The sequence below is a fragment of the Cupressus sempervirens genome, chromosome 1, assembly GCF_028749045.1.
Source record: "Cupressus sempervirens isolate cs-2001-9-10 chromosome 1, ASM2874904v1, whole genome shotgun sequence".
Classification (NCBI taxonomy): Eukaryota; Viridiplantae; Streptophyta; class Pinopsida; order Cupressales; family Cupressaceae; genus Cupressus; species Cupressus sempervirens.
The window spans coordinates 635,769,900-635,791,986 of NC_143118.1; the positions used below are offsets into that span (position 1 = coordinate 635,769,900).

At 34.7% G+C, this 22,087-nt stretch overlaps 1 protein-coding gene across 3 annotated transcripts in view; it reads left to right on the forward strand.

Annotated features, from left to right (window-relative positions):
* The first annotated feature begins 1,539 nt into the window (after positions 1–1,539).
* LOC149579535 (lipid phosphate phosphatase 2-like) overlaps positions 1,540–22,087 on the forward strand; it is an 80,358-nt gene continuing 59,810 nt past the window's right edge. The window contains exons 1-6 of one of the 3 annotated variants that reach the window (XM_089833697.1): positions 1,540–2,044; positions 2,118–2,199; positions 16,041–16,286; positions 16,533–16,620; positions 16,781–16,890; positions 17,029–17,122. In XM_089833697.1, the coding sequence (XP_089689823.1) occupies positions 16,071–16,286; positions 16,533–16,620; positions 16,781–16,890; positions 17,029–17,122 (508 nt within the window). In that variant the 5' untranslated portion in view covers positions 1,540–2,044; positions 2,118–2,199; positions 16,041–16,070. Of the gene's footprint in view, positions 2,045–2,117; positions 2,200–2,349; positions 3,021–16,040; positions 16,287–16,532; positions 16,621–16,780; positions 16,891–17,028; positions 17,123–22,087 lie in introns of those variants that run through there. The other 2 variants (XM_089833703.1, XM_089833707.1) reach the window with 2 other exon arrangements.

Consider the following 22,087-nt stretch of genomic DNA (forward strand, 5'->3'; position numbering starts at 1 on the left):
AAATATCAATATATTTTAAAACTATATAAAATTAAAAGTGTTTGAAAAATAAAAGAATATGATTGGATACTTTAATTGGAAAGTAGCATTTCACCGAATGCTATAGTATCCTGCCTTCGGCAGGAACTAACAATAATAATATAGAGAGATCGTGTAGTTTACTATAAGTATTTATTATTATTATTTTCTTTGCCACTCTTATTGTACTTCCCATATTTTATTCAATTTCTCTGAAAACTATATTTGTTTCCACTAATGACAAGTAAATATTATTCAATAGTTAAAATACTTCTAAATTTTTGTTAATTAATTATTAATTATTTATGTTAATAAAATTATATGATTGGTTGAATAGCTTTTGTGTTATAGGAGCCCTTTTCTCGAGGTTCTCCATATTTCAATTTATTCCAATTTATTCGGCTAAACTTAAATATAAGACTCAATCAAAATTTTGAATGAATTAATACATTTGAGTCTACCCACATAAGAATATTTGCATACATACCAATTTTTTTTTAAAAAAAATGTAAAAATTATTTGCATATATCCCAATCAAAATTTATACAAATTATGTAGATTAAATACAATTTATTTATGGAAAATCTTTATGTTTCTATACACAAGTTTTAGTCTTTTAGATTTTTCACTTTAATTTAATGTAAAAATGAGCAAATTTAAAAAATACATTGCTTCAATTAATGTTAGTTTATAATTATATCAATAAATATTTATTTTATTGACAATAATTACATTTCATTAACTATAAGTACAATTAACTACTGGCACTACTGGCACTTGTTTCATTTTATTTAACATATATCAATTCCATTTTATACCTTTCATTTTATTTAACATATATCAATTCCATTTTATACCTTTGTTATCTTATCTTGTACTTATTAGAGTAATTGAAAGTTATCTTTTTTCTATTAGAATAGTTGTGCCATTTTTTATTTACTAATTATTAAACATTACAGTTTTGAAAATTATAATCCATAATTGAAAGATTTTTATAATCATGAGTAAGTTTAGTTTGTTCGGTTTATATACTCAATTATTTTGTACATTATTTTATTATATTTTGATTTTATTCCGTGTTATTGTAATAAAAACTTTAATTTTTCCATCATTTTGTTGCATTACATATTTCTTATGTCATACAGTGCACTTCTTTTTTTTGACACTACAAGTGAAAAATGTAAATTAAAATACTTTTATTATGTAATTATTTAAACCCAAACAAATGTAAAAACACATATGCCTTTTTTCTTCAAGATTATATTATTTTCTATCTATTCTTGTTTGAAAAAATGTTACTTTTGTACTTACTTTCTTGTAGGTTTCATTTGTCTTTACATATACAACATTTTCTAATATGTTAAAATTAATTGTAATAATACAATTGACCTTTATAATATTAAACTTGTACACTTTATATATATATATTAATGATAATTTGAAATCTTTTAATTTTACAATCTTTTGATTTTTCCTTCTCTAATAAAACCTATAAAGGATATCCCAAGTGTATTAAGCTTCATCTAAGCTTTCCGGCTTGTTTCTGGACGGAGGTTTGCACAGTTTCCTTTGTTGACGGAAACAACCTATGTTTCAGGTCACACCTTACGTATGAAAAATTTGAAACTATATTACAAAACAGGACAACACAGGAAGAACGATCTCCTTAAGGGCACTTAAGGTGATCTCAACACTTTCTTGGCGTCCAATCAAAACGTACCCATTTCATTGAATTCAGTGTGAAGCATGCGTATGTAGAATTTGACCCGTATAAATTCATTTCGAGGACTTCCAAATACCGTACTTCCTCCATCAGATCTCTGGTGTCTGCATCTTCCCAAAGTTCACTTTCATGGTTTGGGGCAGATTCCCCTCTGATGTTGAAATCAACATAATCAACTGTAACCTTTTTGGCACAATCTCTGAGTGAATGTGCATTTGTAGGACCAAGAATTGTCTTAAAGTTTCCCGAGAATCTCTTTTTTGACAAGGGAAAAGGGCTCGGATTGGTTCATCTTTCCTAGAGGTACAATAATTTCCACATTTCTACCATTTTGGTTTTTTTTTTATAGGAGATTTTTGGTTGTTATTTATTGCAGTTTGGGGAAGTCCTGAAAGTCTGCTACGAAGAGTATTTGGGTGCCTCTGATGCTGTGAAGGTCTGTCTGCAAAGATTTTCAGGTCAATTTTCTATTTCAATTACCTAATCTGTCGTTTTTCTCTTGCATCTATTTGTTGTCAGAAAACTTGTTATTCCCTCTGAATTATGTATGCATTAGCTGTGGAGGTAATTATAATTTTATTTAGGCCTACATCAGTGCGACGAATATGTGGTTGTGAGTGTTTTTATGAATGCGTCTCAGTTGCATGTCTTGGACCATATATGGTTATTATTATTTAGACCTGTATACAAGGAAGGAAAATGTGGGCGTACTATATTTTAGGAATCCAGCTCATTTATTGCTGTTGGATGACCGGGGTAGTGGTGCATCTGGCTCCGCGGTACCTTTTTTTATTAGCTTCTAATGTGGGTATGTGGGTTTTAGCAGTTTTGTAAGGTTGCTCAAGGAGCGGACATACTTGTAGAGTATGCAGCCGGGGGAATAGCATGAATTATGCTAACAATCTACACAGAAGAAGAAAAAACTTTCATCCTAAAAAACAAGAATGGAAAAAATAAATTAGAATGGATCATGGATCATGAGAGGCAGTTGCGAAGGGCTGTCGTGTAAAACGACGCTGTCTGCTATTCAATTTTTTGGTTAAACAGAATGAAGCATTGTTCTTCCCGCTGATGTGGGAGTTGAATACTTTTCGAGTAGACCGGGCTGTGCTGATCAACAATGACTTCCTTAGAGCATGCCCGCCATCTTAGCAGGGAATTCTGCCAGAAATTATTGTTTTTGGAAGGATATAGGCTCTTTGAATCTTATGACTAGCTCAGATATTATCTTTTCTAGCTTTTGTAGTGCAAAATTTTCCATGTAACCTTGTTGTTCACGGTATGTAGCGTTCACGCTATTTTGTCCAGCATTATAGGCATTTGTTCTTAAAAAATGAACAGGAGAATTTTGAAACTTTATTATAATAGACATTCTTTTATATCTTTTGGAATTTTTCTAGTTATATGTCATTTAGAATAGCAGGTCGACTCTCCAAATAATTGAAGTAATGAATTACTGTTAGCCCGCATGTTTCCTAGGAAAGTCTCCTTTTAGGTCTATAGACGGACTTTGCCAGCTGGAGAAGTTTCTAGCAAGGTTATAGGACATAAGAAAGTTTTGCAGATTGCCCTGCGTTAGAGGGCTCCAAGGTTAGATAAAGGGAAAAGACAACTGATACGACTTACACAGCCATATTGGCTGATATTTCAAAGATCACATGGGAGTTGCTTGTGTGCATGACCCTAGATGCGCTGAAGGGAATGATAGGCAGCAGCAAAGCTAATCCATGTCATTGTATAAGCAATGCATCCATTTATGCTCTAAAACATCAAGAAGCAACTTATGCTGGGTGACATATATGAGTCCAATCTGATGGTAGTTGACTCAAAGAGCTGTGGCTTGGATAAAACTTCCTGACTGTCTACTTTTTTTGCTTTCTGTTGTTCCATAGATAAGATAGTTATGCTGGTCATGAAAAAAAAAAAATAGCTTATTGAGTTTTTGCTTATTATTAATCTCTTTACTTCGTGTTGAGTTGTTTGGCTGGGATAGGAACTTACACACGAGCTCAATTTGAATATGCCGCAAGTAGTTTGAGATATTCTATTTTACATTTCACTTTTAATAAAATATGAATCTTTTATTTAGCCAATTAAGTCTAATAAAGTGTAGTTAAGGTTTTCGAATATCAGATTTTCGGCTAAATAGTATATAAAGACAGGCTCAAGATAGAAGAAACATATACAGTGATAAAATACTGTGCAGCTGAGTTACGAACAGTTTGTAGTAGTTTCCTTCTTAGTCTTTCTAAGAGAATGAAAAGCCAATTTGAATTATGTAATTATCTATGTATTTTTAGGCTTTTGTTGTTTTAAAGTTCAACTTCTGTGTGATTGATGCAATGTTAAAGTATTATTTTTGTTATATAACATTAGTTTTGTATCTGCACTTTCATTGTATGAGAATTGGCTGTTGAAAAGATTTCTGAGTAGTTTTTTAGGGGAATGAATGAATGAAAGATTTTTAATGACGTCCACGAGGCCATAAGCCTAAGGGACCGCATAGAACTCCTAGTCAATTTGGTGTGATTTCTCCAACCTGTCTCTTTTGTTGTGAATCTGCATAAGTAAAATGACCCCCTTGAGGAGTCTTGGTCCTTCGAAAAGGTCTTTTATGCTGTTTACTTTTAACGTTTCTTTGTGTTGGCTGCGAATGTCTTCGTATGTCATACAATCCTTCAAATAATGCCACTCTGTTTCCACAACACCCTCGTTGCAAAATCTACAAATTCTGTCCTCCCATTCTTTCTTAGGGACCTTCCATCTACCAGTTTCAAATCTCAAACGATGTGAACCAGATCTCAATTGAGCGATTAGGATTCTTGCCTTTCCTTTGATCTCTGCTCCTAAATATTCTTTGTTGTCATGTTCACATGTGGGGTTAAATTCTTTGACATAATAGGCTTTTTTTCTACCTAACTGATTTGCCCACATGGCAGATCTGAATTTTCCTGCCACCCACTTTTTTATTTTAGAATTGTTTTTCGGGCATTCTTGGTAGTCAATGTTCCATTTATTGAACCATTTATCGTTTTGTTTCTTCCATGTCTTCTTTCAACGAGTCAGTTCTTTGTCAACCACCCTACTAGGCCAGTGATGTGCATCCATTTTATTCACCTTCTTTAGATAGCTCAGCAATCTAACAATTGCCGAGTCCTCCATCGGGAACATGCCCGCCTCCGCTAAAATAATCTCATATGGGACTGTGGATTTGATTATGAGATTAGTTGTAATGAAGTATTTCTGAATCCTTTCAATTTGTCACCACTTATGATTTGATACACTGCTCCTCCATACCTCGCTGCCATATAAAATAACTGGTATCACAAGCGACCCATAGGGGGTTTTCTTAGTCTTCTAGTCCCATAACTTTTCTGTCCTATGCCTGTTTTGAAGAAGATAAGATGCCTTCCATCCCCCTCGTATCCTTTTTGATCTGCATGTTTCCCAACTGAGCCGGTAATGAAAATCTATCCCCAAGTATTTGTATTCTTCTACAATTTCTAGTGTTTTGTCATTAAATATGAAAGTGCATTGTTGTTTTCTCTTCCTCAAGGAGAAGACCATGATCTTGGTCTTTGAATTGTTGACCTCCATCCCAACCTTAGTGCAAATGGTTTCTAAGTTCTTCAAATGTTCTCTCAGCCCTTGTGCTGTTTTAGCAATGAGAATGAGGTCATCAGCATATAAAAGCAATCTGATCACATAATCAGCCAGTTGAATTCCCTCTCCATTGGTTTATTTTAGCCACTCTTCTAACTTGTCAATATAGAGGCCAAACAATGTAGGTGACAACGGGCATCCTTGTTTGACCCCTATGTCACTGCCAAAGCATTCTGACATGCCCTCTTTGGTTCTGATTTTTGCTTTAACCTGTTCATAAAGCTTATAAACAACAGCTCTATATTCTGTTGGAACCTCTAATTCTTCCATCCTATTCCATAACTTATCCCTAGGGACAGTGTCGAAAGCCTTCTTAAAGTCAACAAAGCAGCAAAAAGCCTCGTTCCCTTGCTTATCCCACTTTTTTTCTATGAGGAATCTTAGGGTAATGCAGTGATCAATGGTGGAGTGTTTTGGTTTGAAACCTACCTGTCCCATAGCTCTTTTCCCTTCTTTTTTTGCCCATCCACTGATTCTCTGTTCTACCATACTCCCGTAGAGTTTGCTTAGTAGTGGGTTTATCATGATGGTGCGGTAGTTGGAGGGGTTGTTGACATTCCCGCTCTTATGGAGAGGAATAACAATACTGGTGGTCCAGTCCGTGGGCAAGCAGCCTTGCATGACCATGTTAAAAATGTTCTTGATGTGTGGAGTCAATAGATCTGTCCCCCACTTTAGAAATTCAGCTTGCAGCCCATCAATATCTTGAGCTTTTCCACTTGCTAATCTCTTTATCCCTAGAGTAATGTCTTCATCTGAAAAAAGTTCATCCGAAGGGATGCATGTGATTTTCTAAAGGAAAGTCATGATTGGTTTTGGAGGAAACTTGTGGGGATGCATGTGATTTTCAAGATGTAAGAACTCACTTATAGCAAGAACCCAAGATTAGGCCAATGAATAACATAAGAGCAAGAGAGAAACAAGTTGTATGTTTCCTATTGGCATTCTTGCAATCTGATTTTTTGCTATTATAAGAAATTATATAATTTTAAATTAAGAAAAAAGCTAATAAATGCAAGCATAAAATTGTGAAATTAATATACGAAAAATGACAACAAAGAGTTATTGTTTCTTTCCTAAAAAAAATCTAGAAAAAAAACTAAAAAAAAATTCATCAAAATCTTAATAGAAAAAATTCATTAGAATCTTTAAAAAAATCATTAAAAGACTAAAGAATAGGGTTAAATGCTTACCTTAGATGCTTGAATCTCTTTTGTGGAAGCTATTTGACACTCACAAATGATCCCCTTTGAAAAAAAACCACCCGCCTTTTGAAATGCCAATAAAGGGCCTTTTGGGGTCACTCTTCTTAATGTGAAGTCACTTTTGTGACTTTTTTGTGTGGATGTACTGGGTTGCACCTAAATGCAAATAGGATGTGCACCATTTATTGTGGATGCACAACTTGCGCACCCAAAATACATCCACAGTGTGTGGTACATCCTATGCACATTTGAGTGCACTGATGCATGCACATCCGCGCGGAATGTTCAATTGAAGGTTCAACATGGATTTTTTAGGCTAAGGTAGACCATTTTTATCTCTCTCTGTCGCATTAGAAAGTACAAAATTTACTCTCCAAATTCTTTTGTGCGTTCCCAAGTCCCCCCACCACCACCTTTGCGCTAGCATCTCACCACCAGGGGTTTCTACAAGCAAAAGTTGCAGCTGCAGCAATTGTGATAAAAAGAGGGTTTACTGGCCACTATAAAGGTCATTGTCACACACACACACACACACACACACACACACACACACACACACACACACACACCATATGCTTATTTATGAATGTATGTACATGATTTTGTACTTGTTTAGTATCATGCTACTTACTTTAATTGTCTTTATGATATTTTTGATATTCGTGTTGCAATTTTGCTATGTTCAAGTATTTGGTATTATAATTTATTAGTTCTTATACTATTATACGTCATTTCATAACTATCATTTCAAGTACTATATGTATTGTTGTGATGTGGAGCGTAATCAGACTCAGCGGCTTATTCGGCATGGTTTCCCTCCAAATTATTTCTACAAGACAGGGTCAAGGGGCAGCGCCCCTGCAGGGTCCTGGAGCAGCGCCCCAGGTGCGCTCCCTGTCTCAATACAGGGTGGGGTCGAGGGGCGGAGTACATTGCTGCTACAGAGGCAGCCGAGGAGATGATATGGCTTCAATTCTTCCTAGAAGAATTGGGACACCCTCAGAAGGATAATTATTTGTTTACAGATAGTTAGAGTGCCATTCATCTTGTAAAGAATTCAGCTCTGCATTTAAAGACAAAACACATATAGTTGCGGCACCATTTTATTCGGTCAGTTTTGGATGATGGATAGTTAAAGTTGGAGAAGATATATTTAAATGACAATCCAACAGATATGTTTACGAAGGTAGTGACAAGGGAGAAGCTGAACTCCTCTTCAACTTCGGTTGGTCTTCTCAACTAAACAGAATAAAAAAACAACAAAGTCCAGGGTGGTTTGATATTCTAGTGGGAGCTACCAGTTAAGTAGTGCTATGACCAGTCTCCAAGTGGGAGGTTATTGTTGTGGAGCCTGATTAGTCTCCAAGTGGGAGATTGTTGTGATGTGGAGCCTAATTAGACTCAGAGGTTTATTTGGTGCGGTTTCCCTCTAGATTATTTCTATGGGGGTTTGGGGGCAGCGCCCCCAAGATGGGGTCAAGGGGCAATGCCCTTGCATGGTCTTGCCCCAGGTGCGCTCCCTGTCGCAGTATAGGATGGGGTCGAGGGGCAAGGCCCTCGCGGGGGTTTTCGAAGGCAGTGCTCCCCAAGCCAAAAATGCCCGTATATTGTAAAAGGCGCCCGCTACTATTTTTCTATTATTCTAGCCCTAAATTTGTAAGCGGCAAAAAACTTGTATAAAAAAAGCTTAGGGTTAGGGATTTTCATAATGTGTGATGCGAAAATTGGTTCTTGCGATGGTATTGAGCTGTAAGGGATTATAGATTGTAATCATTGGACAATAATAATATTGGACTTGCTGTTGGTGGACATAGCCGAGGGATTGAGTGAACCACATTAAATCTTGGTATCTTGTGTTCTCTTATGTGCGATCTATTATTTTCTGATATTGGTTATATTTGCATGTAACTGTTATTTTTGTCTGAGGTTAATCCTAACATGTATAGTGTATTACAACACCCCCAACTCGTTGCCCTCCCCCCACTGGCCCTCCATCGTCCCCTAATTTGAAGCCTTTTTTCTTGAAAACCTATCACAAAGTCCTGACGTCCCAACTTTCCCCAATGCCCCTGTTACACTATTTATTTGTAGGTTTACAATAATGTTCATTTCATAATTGTTAAGGAAGTTAGCAGTTGAGTGTAGAATCGTTTGACTTCAACTTATATATACATATGTATGTATGTATTCTAACATTTATAGTGCAGTATTGAAATTTGTTTTATCAGTTAATACTACGTGGCACTATCTATTAATACTATGTGGCACTATTAATTCAGGTGACCAACACTAGATAATATTATGGTCACTACCGATTATATATGTATCGGCAGACCATTAAATAAGTTGAAGCACCATCTTTGATTCTATATCGGGTGGTGTCTTATGCATATCGGGGTTAATAAGTTAGTTGTATATGACACTAGTTATCATTAACTTAATGAACCGGTATGAATGTTGAGACATGAATGTATAGAGTCATGACTCTACTACGTTATATATATATATATATATATATATATATAATCTCCGTTCTGCAGAGCATATCAGTTACAACTGGCAATACTGATCTGAGAGAAGGTTATTACAGTCTACAACAAGTATATTAAGTTTGTCAACAGGAAAACACCAATCCAATATATTTTAGAATACATATCAAATACTTAGATAAGTCTACACCAAACACGATCCACTAAACTATACATAGTATTAGAGCCTAATTGGTAGAGAGACTATCAAAGGTACTGCAAATATGTCAAATAATGTGAGAGTAGAGGACAGACTCGAAGGTGTTGTAAATTTCTTTTCATGGAAAATTCGGATTACCACAATTCTTGAAGAACTAGAATTAGAATCATTCATTGAATTTGATAATCCAATTCTTGAAGATGAAACTGAAAAAGTCACTTGGAGAAGGCGAAACAATAAAGCCAAGAAAATCATAATAGTTTCCGTAAAGGATCACGTTCTTCCTTCCATTTCAAATCTAAAGAAAGCCTTTTAAGTATTCACTACAATAAAAAATGAATTTGAAATGAACAACTCAAGTAGATTGATCACTCTGAAGAATCAATTGATGAATACTAAAATGAATAAGGGAGAATCAATCTCATCTTATTTTGGAATGATCTCTGAAATTAAGAATCACTTAAATTCCATCTGAAACAAAGTAGAAGATCAAGAACTCTCTATATTAGCACTCAGAGGACTACCACTATCATGGGAAGCATTTATTCAAGTTGTCAGTAGACCTTCAATCCCTTCTTTTGACCAACTAAAAACTAACTGTACATCAGAAGAGTCAAGATTAATCTTTAGAGGTATTGTATCAAATCAAGAGGGTGAAAATCAAGCTCTTTTCTCAGCTCCCTATCATCAAGGAAAGAGAAGAAAATTTAAAGGAAAGAAACATGACTATAAGAAAAAGCATAATAAGGTCAACAATACTAATCACTCTAAAGTTAAATGCTTGAAATGTGAGAAATTCGAACATATCTTCAGCAAATGTCTTGAAAGGGAAAGAATTTTAGCCTCATTAGCCGAAAGTAAGAAAGATGAAAGTCTAGTTTTCTACTTTGCTTTGTCAAGTGAGATAAATTCTAATGAAAGTGTGTGGATAATAGATAGTGGCGCTTCTTGACATATAACAAGATTTAGAGACAAATTTGAAACTCTTGAAAATTACAGAGATGAAGGAGTTACTATTGGAGACGACAACACTCATCCAGTCAGAGGCATTGGGACCTGTTCTATTCAATTAAGGACTGGAGTTACACTAAAGTTGAAAGATGTTCTATTTGTACTTGGAATAAAAAGAAACCTAGTTTCAATCTTTGGATTAACGGATGAAGGTTTTCAAGTTACTTTCAACAAAAACAAAGTCTTGTACTAGCCTAAAAACACAAGTCTTAAAAATGCTATCACTATCGAGACTAGAGATGGGACCTTATATAAACTATGTAATATTCAAAACCAAGCTCTTAATCATGAAATAACAAATTCTAATGAAATATGGCATAGGAGACTTGGACATATTGGTTTCAGTTCACTACCTAAGATAGGCAAAATCACCTCTAGAATTCCTAACTTAAATTCTACCCATACAAGTATATGTAAAGGTTGTGCTCTAGGAAAGAACATTAAAAAACCTTTCCCTACTAGTGAACAAAAGTCTAAAATAATTTTGGAACTAATTCATTCTGATCTATGTGGGCCCATGCCAACTCTCTCCTTAGGAGGTTACTCTTACTACATAATCTTCATCGATGATTACTCTAGGAAGACTTGGATTTTCTTTCTAAAAGTTAAGGAATCAAATGAAGTGTTATCAAAATTCAAAGAATTCAAAGAATTGGTAGAAAATCAAGTGTCAAAGAAAACTAAGACTCTAAGATCTGACAATGGGGGACAATATACTTCTGAAAATTTCAAAGCTTTTTGTACATTTGTTGGGATTAAGAGGGAGTATACAGTACCTTATAATCCTCAACAAAATGGTGTAGCAGAAAGAAAAAATAGAACTATTGTTGAGGCAACTAAAGCTATGCTTCATGATTAAAACTTATATTTTTCATTCTGGGCAGAAGCTGGTAATGCTGTTGTATACATTCAAAACAGATGTCCACACTCTATCCTAGAAAATATAACACTTGAAGAAGTCTTCACTGGGAATAAACCTAACTTAAGTCATCTCAGGATCTTTGGTTGTCCTGTATATATACATATACCTAAAGAAGGAAGAACTAAGTTAGAACCTTCAGGAAAGAAAGGAATTTTTGTTGGGTACAGTAAAAACTCAAAAAGGATACAGAGTCTATGTTCTTGGACAAAGATCAATAGAAATAAGTAGAGATTTCATATTTGAGGAAAACACTGCTCTAAAACTATCCATAAGCACAAATGATGAGCCTTCAACAGACTTAGATAAAAGTCCACAATCTGAAATTCAGAGGGAGAATATATCAGAAGAAATGAGTTTAGTACTAGATACAAAAAATAGAAACATCTTTAATACCAAAAAGAGACCATTGTGGGCAAGGAAAATGGTTGAAGAAAATAATATTGAACCAAATGAAATTACTAAGGAAGTCAAGAAAACCATAAACAAATCATGTTATACTGCACTAGTAACTGAGCTCACTAAATCTGAACCTACATCTATTGAAGAAGCTCTAACTTGTCAAACATGGAAAGATGCTATGGTTGAAGAATATCAATCAATACTTCAAAATGATGTCTGGGACATTGTACCTAGACCTCAAGCCAAATCTGTTGTTTCTTCTAAATGGTTATATAAAATCAAATATGTAGCGGATGAGAGCATTGAGAAACATATAGTGAGGTTTGTTGCCCGAGGTTTTTCATACAAAGTAAGTATTGATTATGAAGAAACTTTTGCCCTTGTTGCTCGTTTTACTTCAATCAGAACAATTCTTGCCTTAGTAGCAGCAAAAGGATGGAAGGTGCATCAAATGAATGTGAAAACTACATTCTTAAATGGAGTCATAAATGAAGAAGTTTATATTGAACAACCTGAAGGTTTCGTGATAAAAAATGAAAATCTTTATGTATGTAAACTAAAGAAAGCATTGTATGGCCTGAAACAAGCCCCTCGAGCTTGGTATGAAAGAATTGACAATTATCTCATCAAATTAGGATACTCTAAAAATGAAGCTGATCCTAACATCTATTTCAAGTTATCTAATGGAGACATGATTAGATTGGTTCTTTATGTTGATGATCTCTTAATAATAGGTGAAGATCATTTGATTGCTAAATGCAAACAAGACCTTGCTGCTGAATTTGACATGAAATACTTTGGTTTACTACATTATTTTTTGGGCCTAGAAGTATGTCAAAAGGAGGATTACATATTCTTAAACCAAGGAAAATATACTTAGGATATTTTGAAGAGATTTGGGATGATGGACAGCAAGCCACTTTCAATTCCAATGGAAACTAATATACACAAGCTAAAAGAGGAAGCATCACATTCAAAATCTATTGATCCTACCCTCTACAGACAAATTATTGGATCTCCCATGTTTTTGGTTAACACTAGACCTGACATCTGCTACACTACGAATGTTCTGAGTCACTTTATGTGTGAACCTAAGAAAATACATATGATGGCAGCTAAACATGTTTTGAGATATCTACGTGGCACTATTGGTCTTGGACTAAAGTACAGAAATGTTGAAATCAAACTTGAAGGCTACACAGATTCTGATTGGGCTGGTTGTTCCTTAAATCAAAAGAGTACCACCAAATGTAGCTCCAGTCTTGGATCAGCAATGGTGTCATAGTTTAGTAGAAAACAACCTACAGTTGCCTTGAGTTCTACTAAAGCAGAATATATGGCAGCTTCCATGGGAGCACGTGAAGTAGTTTGGTTAAGGAAGCTATTATTTAGATTATTTGGGAAGAAATTAGATTCCACTGTGATCCATTGTGACAATCGGAGTTGCATCAAACTTTCAGCAAATCCAGTGTTCCACAATTGGTCAAAGCACATTGAGACTCCTTACCACTACATTAAAGACATGGTTGACAGGAATGTGATTGAGCTGATTTATGTAAACACAAATGATTAAAATGCTGACATTTTCACTAAAACTCTTGCAAGAGTGAAAATAGAGTATTTTAGATCTAAACTTGGTATGACAAATATGTAATTACATTTTTTGTAAATTTTATTCATGAATATTATATTAAATTATTGTTTGCAAACTTGTTAAATGAAAGATGATGATCTTTCATATTCTTTATTAAAGGTCTCTATTATAATAAGGTGACGATCTTACCAATAGATGATCAATCTTAAATACCAAAAGTATTGAAAGTTAGTGGTGTCATTGTTATATGTCGGATTCTGCTGGATACATTGATATCCATCATGATCATAGGTCGGGTTTTGTCTAGACATCATGAAAATTATTGGTGTCATTGTTATAAGCCGGATTCTGCCGGACACATTGATATCCATCATGATTATAGGCTGGATTTTGGCTGGACATCATGAAAATTATTGGTGTCATTGTTATATGTCGGATTCTGCCGAACACATTGATATCCATCATGATTATAGGCCGGATTTTGTTCGGACATCATGAAAATTATTGCTGTCATTGTTATATGCCGGATTTTGCCGGACACATTGATAGCCATCATGATTATAGGCCGAATTTTGTCCGGACATCATGAAAATTATTGGTGTCATTGTTATATGCTAGATTCTGCCGGACACATTGATATCCATCATGTTTATAGGCTGGATTTTGTCCGGACATCATGAAAATAATTTATTATGGTTATTCAGACCAGTTTTTTACTGGATATCATATTTCATCTGATATAATCAAGTCTACTCAATTGCATACAGAAGTTTCAATCCCTTATTGCTAAAGAGGGAGGGTTAAGGAAGTTAGTAGTTGAGTGTTGACTCGTCTGACTTAAACATTTATAGTGCAGTATTGAAATCTGTTTTATCTGTTAATACTACGTGGCACTATCTGTTAATACTACATGGCAGTATTAATTCAGGCAACCAACACTAGATAATATTATGGTCACTACCGATTATATAAGTATCAGCAGACCATTAAATAAGTTGAAGCACCATCTTTGATTCTATATCGGGTGGTTTCTTATGCATATTGGGATTAATATGTTAGTTGTATATGACACCGTTTATCATTAACTTAATGAACCAGTATGAATGTTGAGAGATGAACGTATAGAGTCATGACTCTATTATGTCATGTATCAATATCTATATATATATATATATATATATTAGTATAATTTCCATTCTGCAGATCGTATCAATTACAACTGGCAATACTGATCTGAGAGAAGGTTATTACAGTCTACAGCAAGTATATTAAGGTTGTCAACAGGAAGACCAGTCCAATATATTTCAGAATACATATCAAATACTTTGATAAGTCTACACCAAACATGATCCACTAAACTCTACAATAATATGATGACTGCAATTTGCATTTCTCAGTGTAAAGGCATGTTAGAGTTTAGTTCAACATCAATGTTTTAGCTATGCAGCAACTGTACAAGTTTTGTGGCAACATTTGGCTATATTTCCAAGCTCACTGGTTATAGGGATGTTAATGATATGAACCACAACAAAGTCCACTGCATATTTCTCACTGCTTTTTTTTTGCGATGTTCCCTTGCACATGCTACTAGGATACACATTTCATCTAGCATTGAGTTTTGCACTGCAGCGTGACCAAGACAAACCACTCCAAAGGCTGCAACTCACTATTTAAACAGTGGTCAATACAATATGAAGGAAGTTAGCATTAATCTTGGCTCTGAGTTATTTATTGTTCCAGTTTGCATATAAATTAGTGAGTTCAGAAGCAGAATAGGAGATTTGTATTTTATTATCATGCAAGAATTCTGTACCTTGCCCATAGTTGTGTCCATGCAATTTTGAAGGCCAAGGCCTCATGTTGTAAGTTGTAATTTATGGCTGTGAATCAATATATTCTATTTTTGTTCTTCAATATATCAGACATGTTTTGTTGATGGTGTTTCTATATTTGGCTGTATGTTTGAACTTTGAACAACTCATAATTGGACTCTTTGCCTATTCTTGCATTAGTTGGCTCAGATCGGAATATTCAATGTGGTTGCATTGGTGACACTGTCATTGGGAATAATTTTTCATATAGGAATAGATAGGTTGCTGATGATGATGGGCTTTTAAGATCTTAAGCCCATTCTCCTCTTCTCTACAAGCAATCTAACTTGGGTTCTATAACAAACACTAACCCTAGCCTTTTGATTTAAATTTAATAGTTTATATTTCTGGTGTGAGTAGTTCTTTTCTTATCCTTATTTGATTTGGTCACATGAGAAACTTACATGGTTGAATAAATCCTTTTCTGGGCTCCTTAATTGCTCTGTTGGGTATTGGTGCAACAAAATTATAGATGCCCTATAAGTGCTTAAATGGTTTTGTAAGGTTTGACAGACTTTAGTGCATTCATATTGTTAAAAGAAAGATGCCTTTCGTTTTGGTCGATTGGTTAAACATGTTTGTTTGGCTTAAATGGTGAAATACTAAAACCACTTTTTTCTGTATTCTAGTTTCTCCAGTTTGGCTCTGTTTGGGTTATTGGCATTCTTTTGAGGGTCTGGGGAGTATTGTCAATAATTTAACCACTGACCTGTACATACTAATATGTATAGCCTGATTACATATATTGCAGTGTAATATCTTGTGACTAGAACCTTCTGCACGAATATGGCCGTGCGAGCAATTAAGTTTAAGCATAGAAACGAATGATTTTTTCTCTAATAATATTGTTAATCATTATTCTGACTTTGAAAATGATTATGCTGTCTTTGCTTTCTAATCATTCTTTAATACGCCTGATAGTTTCCTCATTTTCATTGAATTGTAGGAACTGAAAGGAAACAATCTTCTGTCAAAAATGAGACAGCAGCATGGTCCTAACTACTCGCGAAGGTCACATGGAGTTAAGCTACTGCGATATCATATGCATGACTGGATTATGATCATGGGTCTCTTGGTTTTTGAAATCATTCTGAATGTTATACATCCATTTTACCGCTTTGTTGGGAAAGATATGATGACAGATCTTAGGTATCCTTTGAAAAGCAATACTGTTCCTCTTTGGTCTGTCCCGGTATGCATTCAGATACCGAATCTTGAGTCAATTTTTTTTTAAGATTCCCTTTCCAAATGATCCAATTCCTTTTTATAATTTCAAATGCATATGGACTTACAAGCTGAGTGAAATGTTTACAACTTTACATAGAAAATGATGTTTTAATTAATATGCATTTAATGCTCTTTTCTATCTTTAAATAATATGTATGAGGTTGTCTAATGATTTCCTGACCAAAGGAGAATTCTCTAATACAATGAACAGGTATATGCAGTGTTACTACCAATTCTCATCTTTTTCATATACTATATTCGCAAGCAAAATCTTAATGATTTTCACCACGCAGTATTGGGTAATGTTTCTATTACGTATATGTTCCTTTTCTTTGTAAACTTGACAGGTATTAATTGCTATTAATTTTAAAGCTTCTTTAGTTATCTTTTGCTATGGTTTAAGATGTAGGAGTTGTCAGAGGCTCTTTATGAATAAATTAAATGTTTAAATTTGTTCAGGTCTGCTCTTTTCTATATTCATAACTGGAGTCCTTACTGACTCCATAAAAGACGCAGTTGGTCGACCTCGACCTGATTTCTTCTGGCGTTGCTTTCCTGATGGAATTGAAGTAAGAAGCCTTATAAATCTGTCTCCCTCAATTTATTATACAATTTGCAAAGATGATTAGCACCATGCTGCATCAGATCCTTTGATTGTTTTCTTGAATTGATTATGCAAACTTACCTTTGATTGGGGCTTATGTCAGAAATATGACAACGTTACAACTAATGTGATTTGCCATGGCGATCCAGCAGTCATAAAGGAAGGACATAAGAGCTTTCCTAGTGGACATACATCATGTAAGTAGGGAGTGCTATACTTCTCACACTTTGCCTACCCCAGATCTCATTCACAGGAATGAGTACAAATCCACATTCTTTGAGTTTATAAACACTCAAGTGTACCTTAAATTCTTAAACATCAAATCAATTGATTATTGCTGAGATGGCTCATTTGCTATTTTTGAGAATTTTTTAAAAATGGTTTTTATAAAGATATTGCATTTTTTTTTGGAGAATTCAATTCATTTTAGAATTTAGAAATTAATATTCTAGCTATTATTTGTTCTGTGTGCTTGCCTATAAATGTACATTGTAAGGCATTCGCTTGCTGTCTTGTTTTGAATGTATATGACTTAATTCTCATGATGGTTCATGTACAGTCAGGAAATGTTTGTGAAATGATACTAGTTCAATTTTATAACCAAATGATTTGAACAAGGCTTTTGGATTTGCCTGCTTCCTTCCATTAAAAGACTCGTTGTTTGAGACTTACAAATTTTAAGCTTGTTTATTTTTGTACCATTCACCTGTTATAATGGTTACACATTTAGGTACAAGGTTTTGATTCTATTTCAGAAATATGGCATTTTGTTTTATTATTATTTGCTCACTATATTTACACTCCTCTAGCTCCTGTTCTTTACACTGCAAAAAATTATGCTTGTCACTAATTGAGGTTTTAACTTTTGACTAATGTTCTGTTTCAGCCAGTAAGGAAACTGATAAATGCAATGCCTTTATTACTAACTGCTGTTAAAGAAGTTTTCCAATTACAAATATGCTCAATCCATGAATTAGAAAAATATTTTCCAAAACCTAGATGTATAATCTTATTATTTTTATTCAACCATTAAGCTCATAGGCTGTGATCCAAGTTTCAGGTCTGATTCAATTTATAGCAGCAAATACATAGGCTGTCTAATGCCCAGAAATACAGGAACAGAAAGTATATGAAATCGACACATCAAATCAAGCCTGTGGATGGCATATTATAACAACTAACAATTTTCTCACATACCCGGAAACTGATTTTGGCTACAAGTGTGAAACAATATCTGGACCAGAAAACTAGGGTTTCAATAATGACTCCAATTCTCTAAAATCTTCACTACTTACTACAACAATTAATATCCTAGGTTGCATGGGTACGTGTACCCACACCCCTGGAATGCATACCCATGCACCCAAGTGGGAAAAGATGTACCCCAAGTACTGGGTACTCAGTGGAGAGTGTCATAGCTAGGAACCTTGATTAAGATTTCTCATTTTTGTTTCGGTTTTTTTATGTATCAACTTGTTTATCAAGCTTAATTCAATATGTAATCAGTTTGAAACTTTGATACAATTCTGATTAACAGTTAATTTTTATCATTGTTCGTGCAAAAGTTTATCATTTGCAATAAGTCATTGTCATATGATTTATGATCTTCTTGTTCTTAATTAAATTCTGCCTTCTCTGTTATGTATCTAAACGTTTATCATTTATTATAATTTATTATTACAAACATATTACAAATCTGAAACTGGAAACAACACATTACATCCGCAAACTTTATTGTTGTTCTTGTTTTGAAAAACTGTTGTCATGACTCATATTCTCAGATTTTTTATAAATATTAAATTATAGTAAAAAAAAGTTTGATGCAGCCAAGTAACCCCCATCCCCTATTTTGAAAAATACCCATACCCGTACCAGTACCAATACCAGTACCCTAAGTAACCAGGTACCCCCGTCCCCATGCAATCTTGCTGAGTGGATATATCTGTCTTTGTTGAACTTAGACATTGCCAATCATGTCAAGAAGCTGTCCAAACTCTAGGTGCTTAGCTCTCAAATTCACATGCCCCTCCTCAGGGTGGTACGACCAGCCAAGGAGAATATACAACCAGCATTGTTGGTGGAAATCCTTCGTCCTTGTAGTATTCATAATAAATCCTTCTTCAATATTAACTGAAAATGAAAAAATACAAATTGAAATCTATACAAAAAAAACCCCAGCATAGGTCTTGAGTGAAACCACCTGCAAATCCATCAGGAAAGATCTTTAACTTTTGCAGTGGATGTCCTTTGTGAAGGTTATTGTCGTCACAAAGCCCTTGGGAGAAGTCCACCCAACCAACAATTTCTGTTCATCAATCCCTTAAAACATCAAATCTCAAAATTAGCGCCAAAATCTTCTCTCCAATTCCTATGTCTAGCTTGGGAACTAAATGTTCCTTCCTGATGTGTCCCACATTGGACACCCCATTTTCAAGAAAACATTACATTACCTCTAAAATAGCTTCTTATTTCTCTTTAGTGTTCATTTAAGTCATGTTTCAATATTTTAATAATGCTAAGTTAAATATTTTTTTGAACTTGATAACAATAGCATTAATAAAATAAAATAATAAACTCTGATTGAAATTATCATCGAATCAACGTTAAATGCAAATACTGACTATACCAAAGTGAAACCGGCGCAAACTGACCAAGTGGGTGCCATGGCACTTACTAACATAGCAAAACATGTCAAATGCCCCAAAATGCTCCAAAAGTGTCAATAGGAATCTCCTGACGTTTTGAGCTCAAAAAAACCCCTAGAAATGTCAAGGAGATTGGACTGTAGAGTCTCCAAGATCTGAGGAGTTGCCTTACTAGACTATATTTGTGTATGGGAACTCAAGGAATAGGCTAACAATCACTAATCACCAACTGCTTAGCTAGGGGACATAAGAGCCATATGGATCATGGATTATGTAATTCACCACCTTCTGTCTCAATCTTTATTACTTCTGAAATTGCCTTGTTTTGTGAAATATGTAGGGGGAAATCCAAGATTCACCTCCCAATGTAGGCCCGATTAAACACAAAAGGAAGGGTGAATTAGTTGGACTTACTTCTCCCTTGCCTCCACCTTAAGAGAGTTTTAGGCAAGTAGATATGCAAATATAAATCTTAATTCAAGAAAATGAAATGTGTATTGAAATGGAGAAGGAAGGAAAACTCACCTTGCGAAATACAAATCTGTAAATGGGCTGTCAAACGATCTCTTAAATTGCTGATCCGTGGAATTTGGATTGAAAATGACGAGATCTACAAAACCCAGAAATCGTGTGACTGTTTGGCACAATCAACTTTTGTTAGTAGGGACAACTTTAGGCAGCAGGGAAGAAATATAACCTTGATCAGTAGTGTCTGATCTCGAAACAAATTTCAGATCTCTGAAGATTGACGAAAAGGGTATCCATTTCTGCAACCTGTTCTTCCTTCCAATATTTGCAAGCTGCAAAATAAAGGGTTCTTGTTTGTTGTTGTTGAGGGAGGGGGTTGCCTCAGTCAAACCCCAATTTAAGAATTATCCTTGAAATGAGATAGAAAATAGAGAATGGTAGCATGTAGTGGAAGTAGATCCAACATGAAGTAATGTAAATCCATGAAATCCATGAATATGCTCTTGAGCATAGTTGGCATAATCGCCGAATAATCGGCGTATTTCTACTAATCGTCGAGTTTTTTCCAAATTTAATCGCAAGAAAAAATTGCCAAGTTTTTGTGAAAAAATCGCCGACTAATCGCTGAGTTTTTGCAAAAAATCGGCGAGTTTTTCAGAAAAACTCTTTTTAAATTTTTTTTTTTGTTTTTTCTTAAATTTAAATTTTAAAATTTTTTTTTTGTTAAAAACAAAAGGCAAAAAGCCTATATATATTATGTAAGATAGAGAGTTACAGTGTGCTAGTAGAGCTAGGAAGAGGAAAACGTGATTGTAATGATGTTTTTACTTCTAGTTTGATACAAATTATTTACTATTATGCTTCCCGCCATCAGCGTTCAGCATGAGAATGTGATTTTGTAACCACTATGCATTTATATATATCTAAACTCCTGCTTCTTTCTTTTTTGTTCTCTATAATGAACTCATTAGATGCATCTTCTCATTGAAATTTGCAAAAAAATGTATTTTGAATTAAATTTTAGCGGTTTTTTTAGGTTCCCGAGTTTTTTTTTTAAATGGCCGAGTTTTTCCTGATTAAACTTTTGGGGGGCTCGGCGAGTTTTCCAACTATGCTCTTGAGTATAAAAATGTGCTTGAAATTTGTCGTAGGAATGAATGTAGATGTTGGAGAGACATATAAATAAGATGCAATGAAGGATCTTGAATGTATGAAGGGAGATTTTGAATGTTGAAAATTCTATATCTTGTATAAACTCCTTCAATTGCTTGAATGCTTGAATCCTTGATCTTCAATGGAGAACTTGCTTGAATGCCTTGAATTCTCGAAGAGTGCTTGAGGGCTTGAGAATTTGAGAGCTTGAGCATGCAAATAATGGGATGCTTGGATGCTTGTGGATACAAAATAAGGCAAATGGATGGGTTTATAAAGAGTTCAAAATAAACTTTCTCCCACAAATTGACTGTAGTTAGAAGTTTGCATCCTGGATAACCCCAGTCTTGGGACTTGAGAAGGGGGACCCAAAATAGGTCCCAAAAAGGGATGCACTGTGTCCCTGATTGGACCAACAGGGATGCACTGCTTCCTTGATTGTGCTGGGACACACTGTCTAACCCTCAAGATTCCCTCCAGGTCCCAAAATAGGTCTTGATCTTGGGAAATTAGATACAGTTTTTTTATAAAAGTCTGTTACGGTGCGAAAAATAGATTCCAAGTGATTAGATGTAGGCAAGGGAGGACCCAAGTGGATAGATCCTACCTCGAGTTTTATGCCATGAGATGGGAATACCAAGGAGGATCATTAAATCCTACCTTGATTCTATCTAGGAGGGATGAGAAGAGATCGAATCACATTAAATGGGTGCTAAACCATCATTAAATTGAGGTGTTTCCAATTTAAGACGGTACATGAAGCAGTTCCACTTTCTATGCCATTGAAAGAAACATCTAAGTGCTTGCTTCTTGTTTGGTTAAAAACTATCATCATTATGTCTTGTTCCCTATCTATAAAAAACCTTAATTTTGTGAAGAGTATATTTAGTGGAGAGT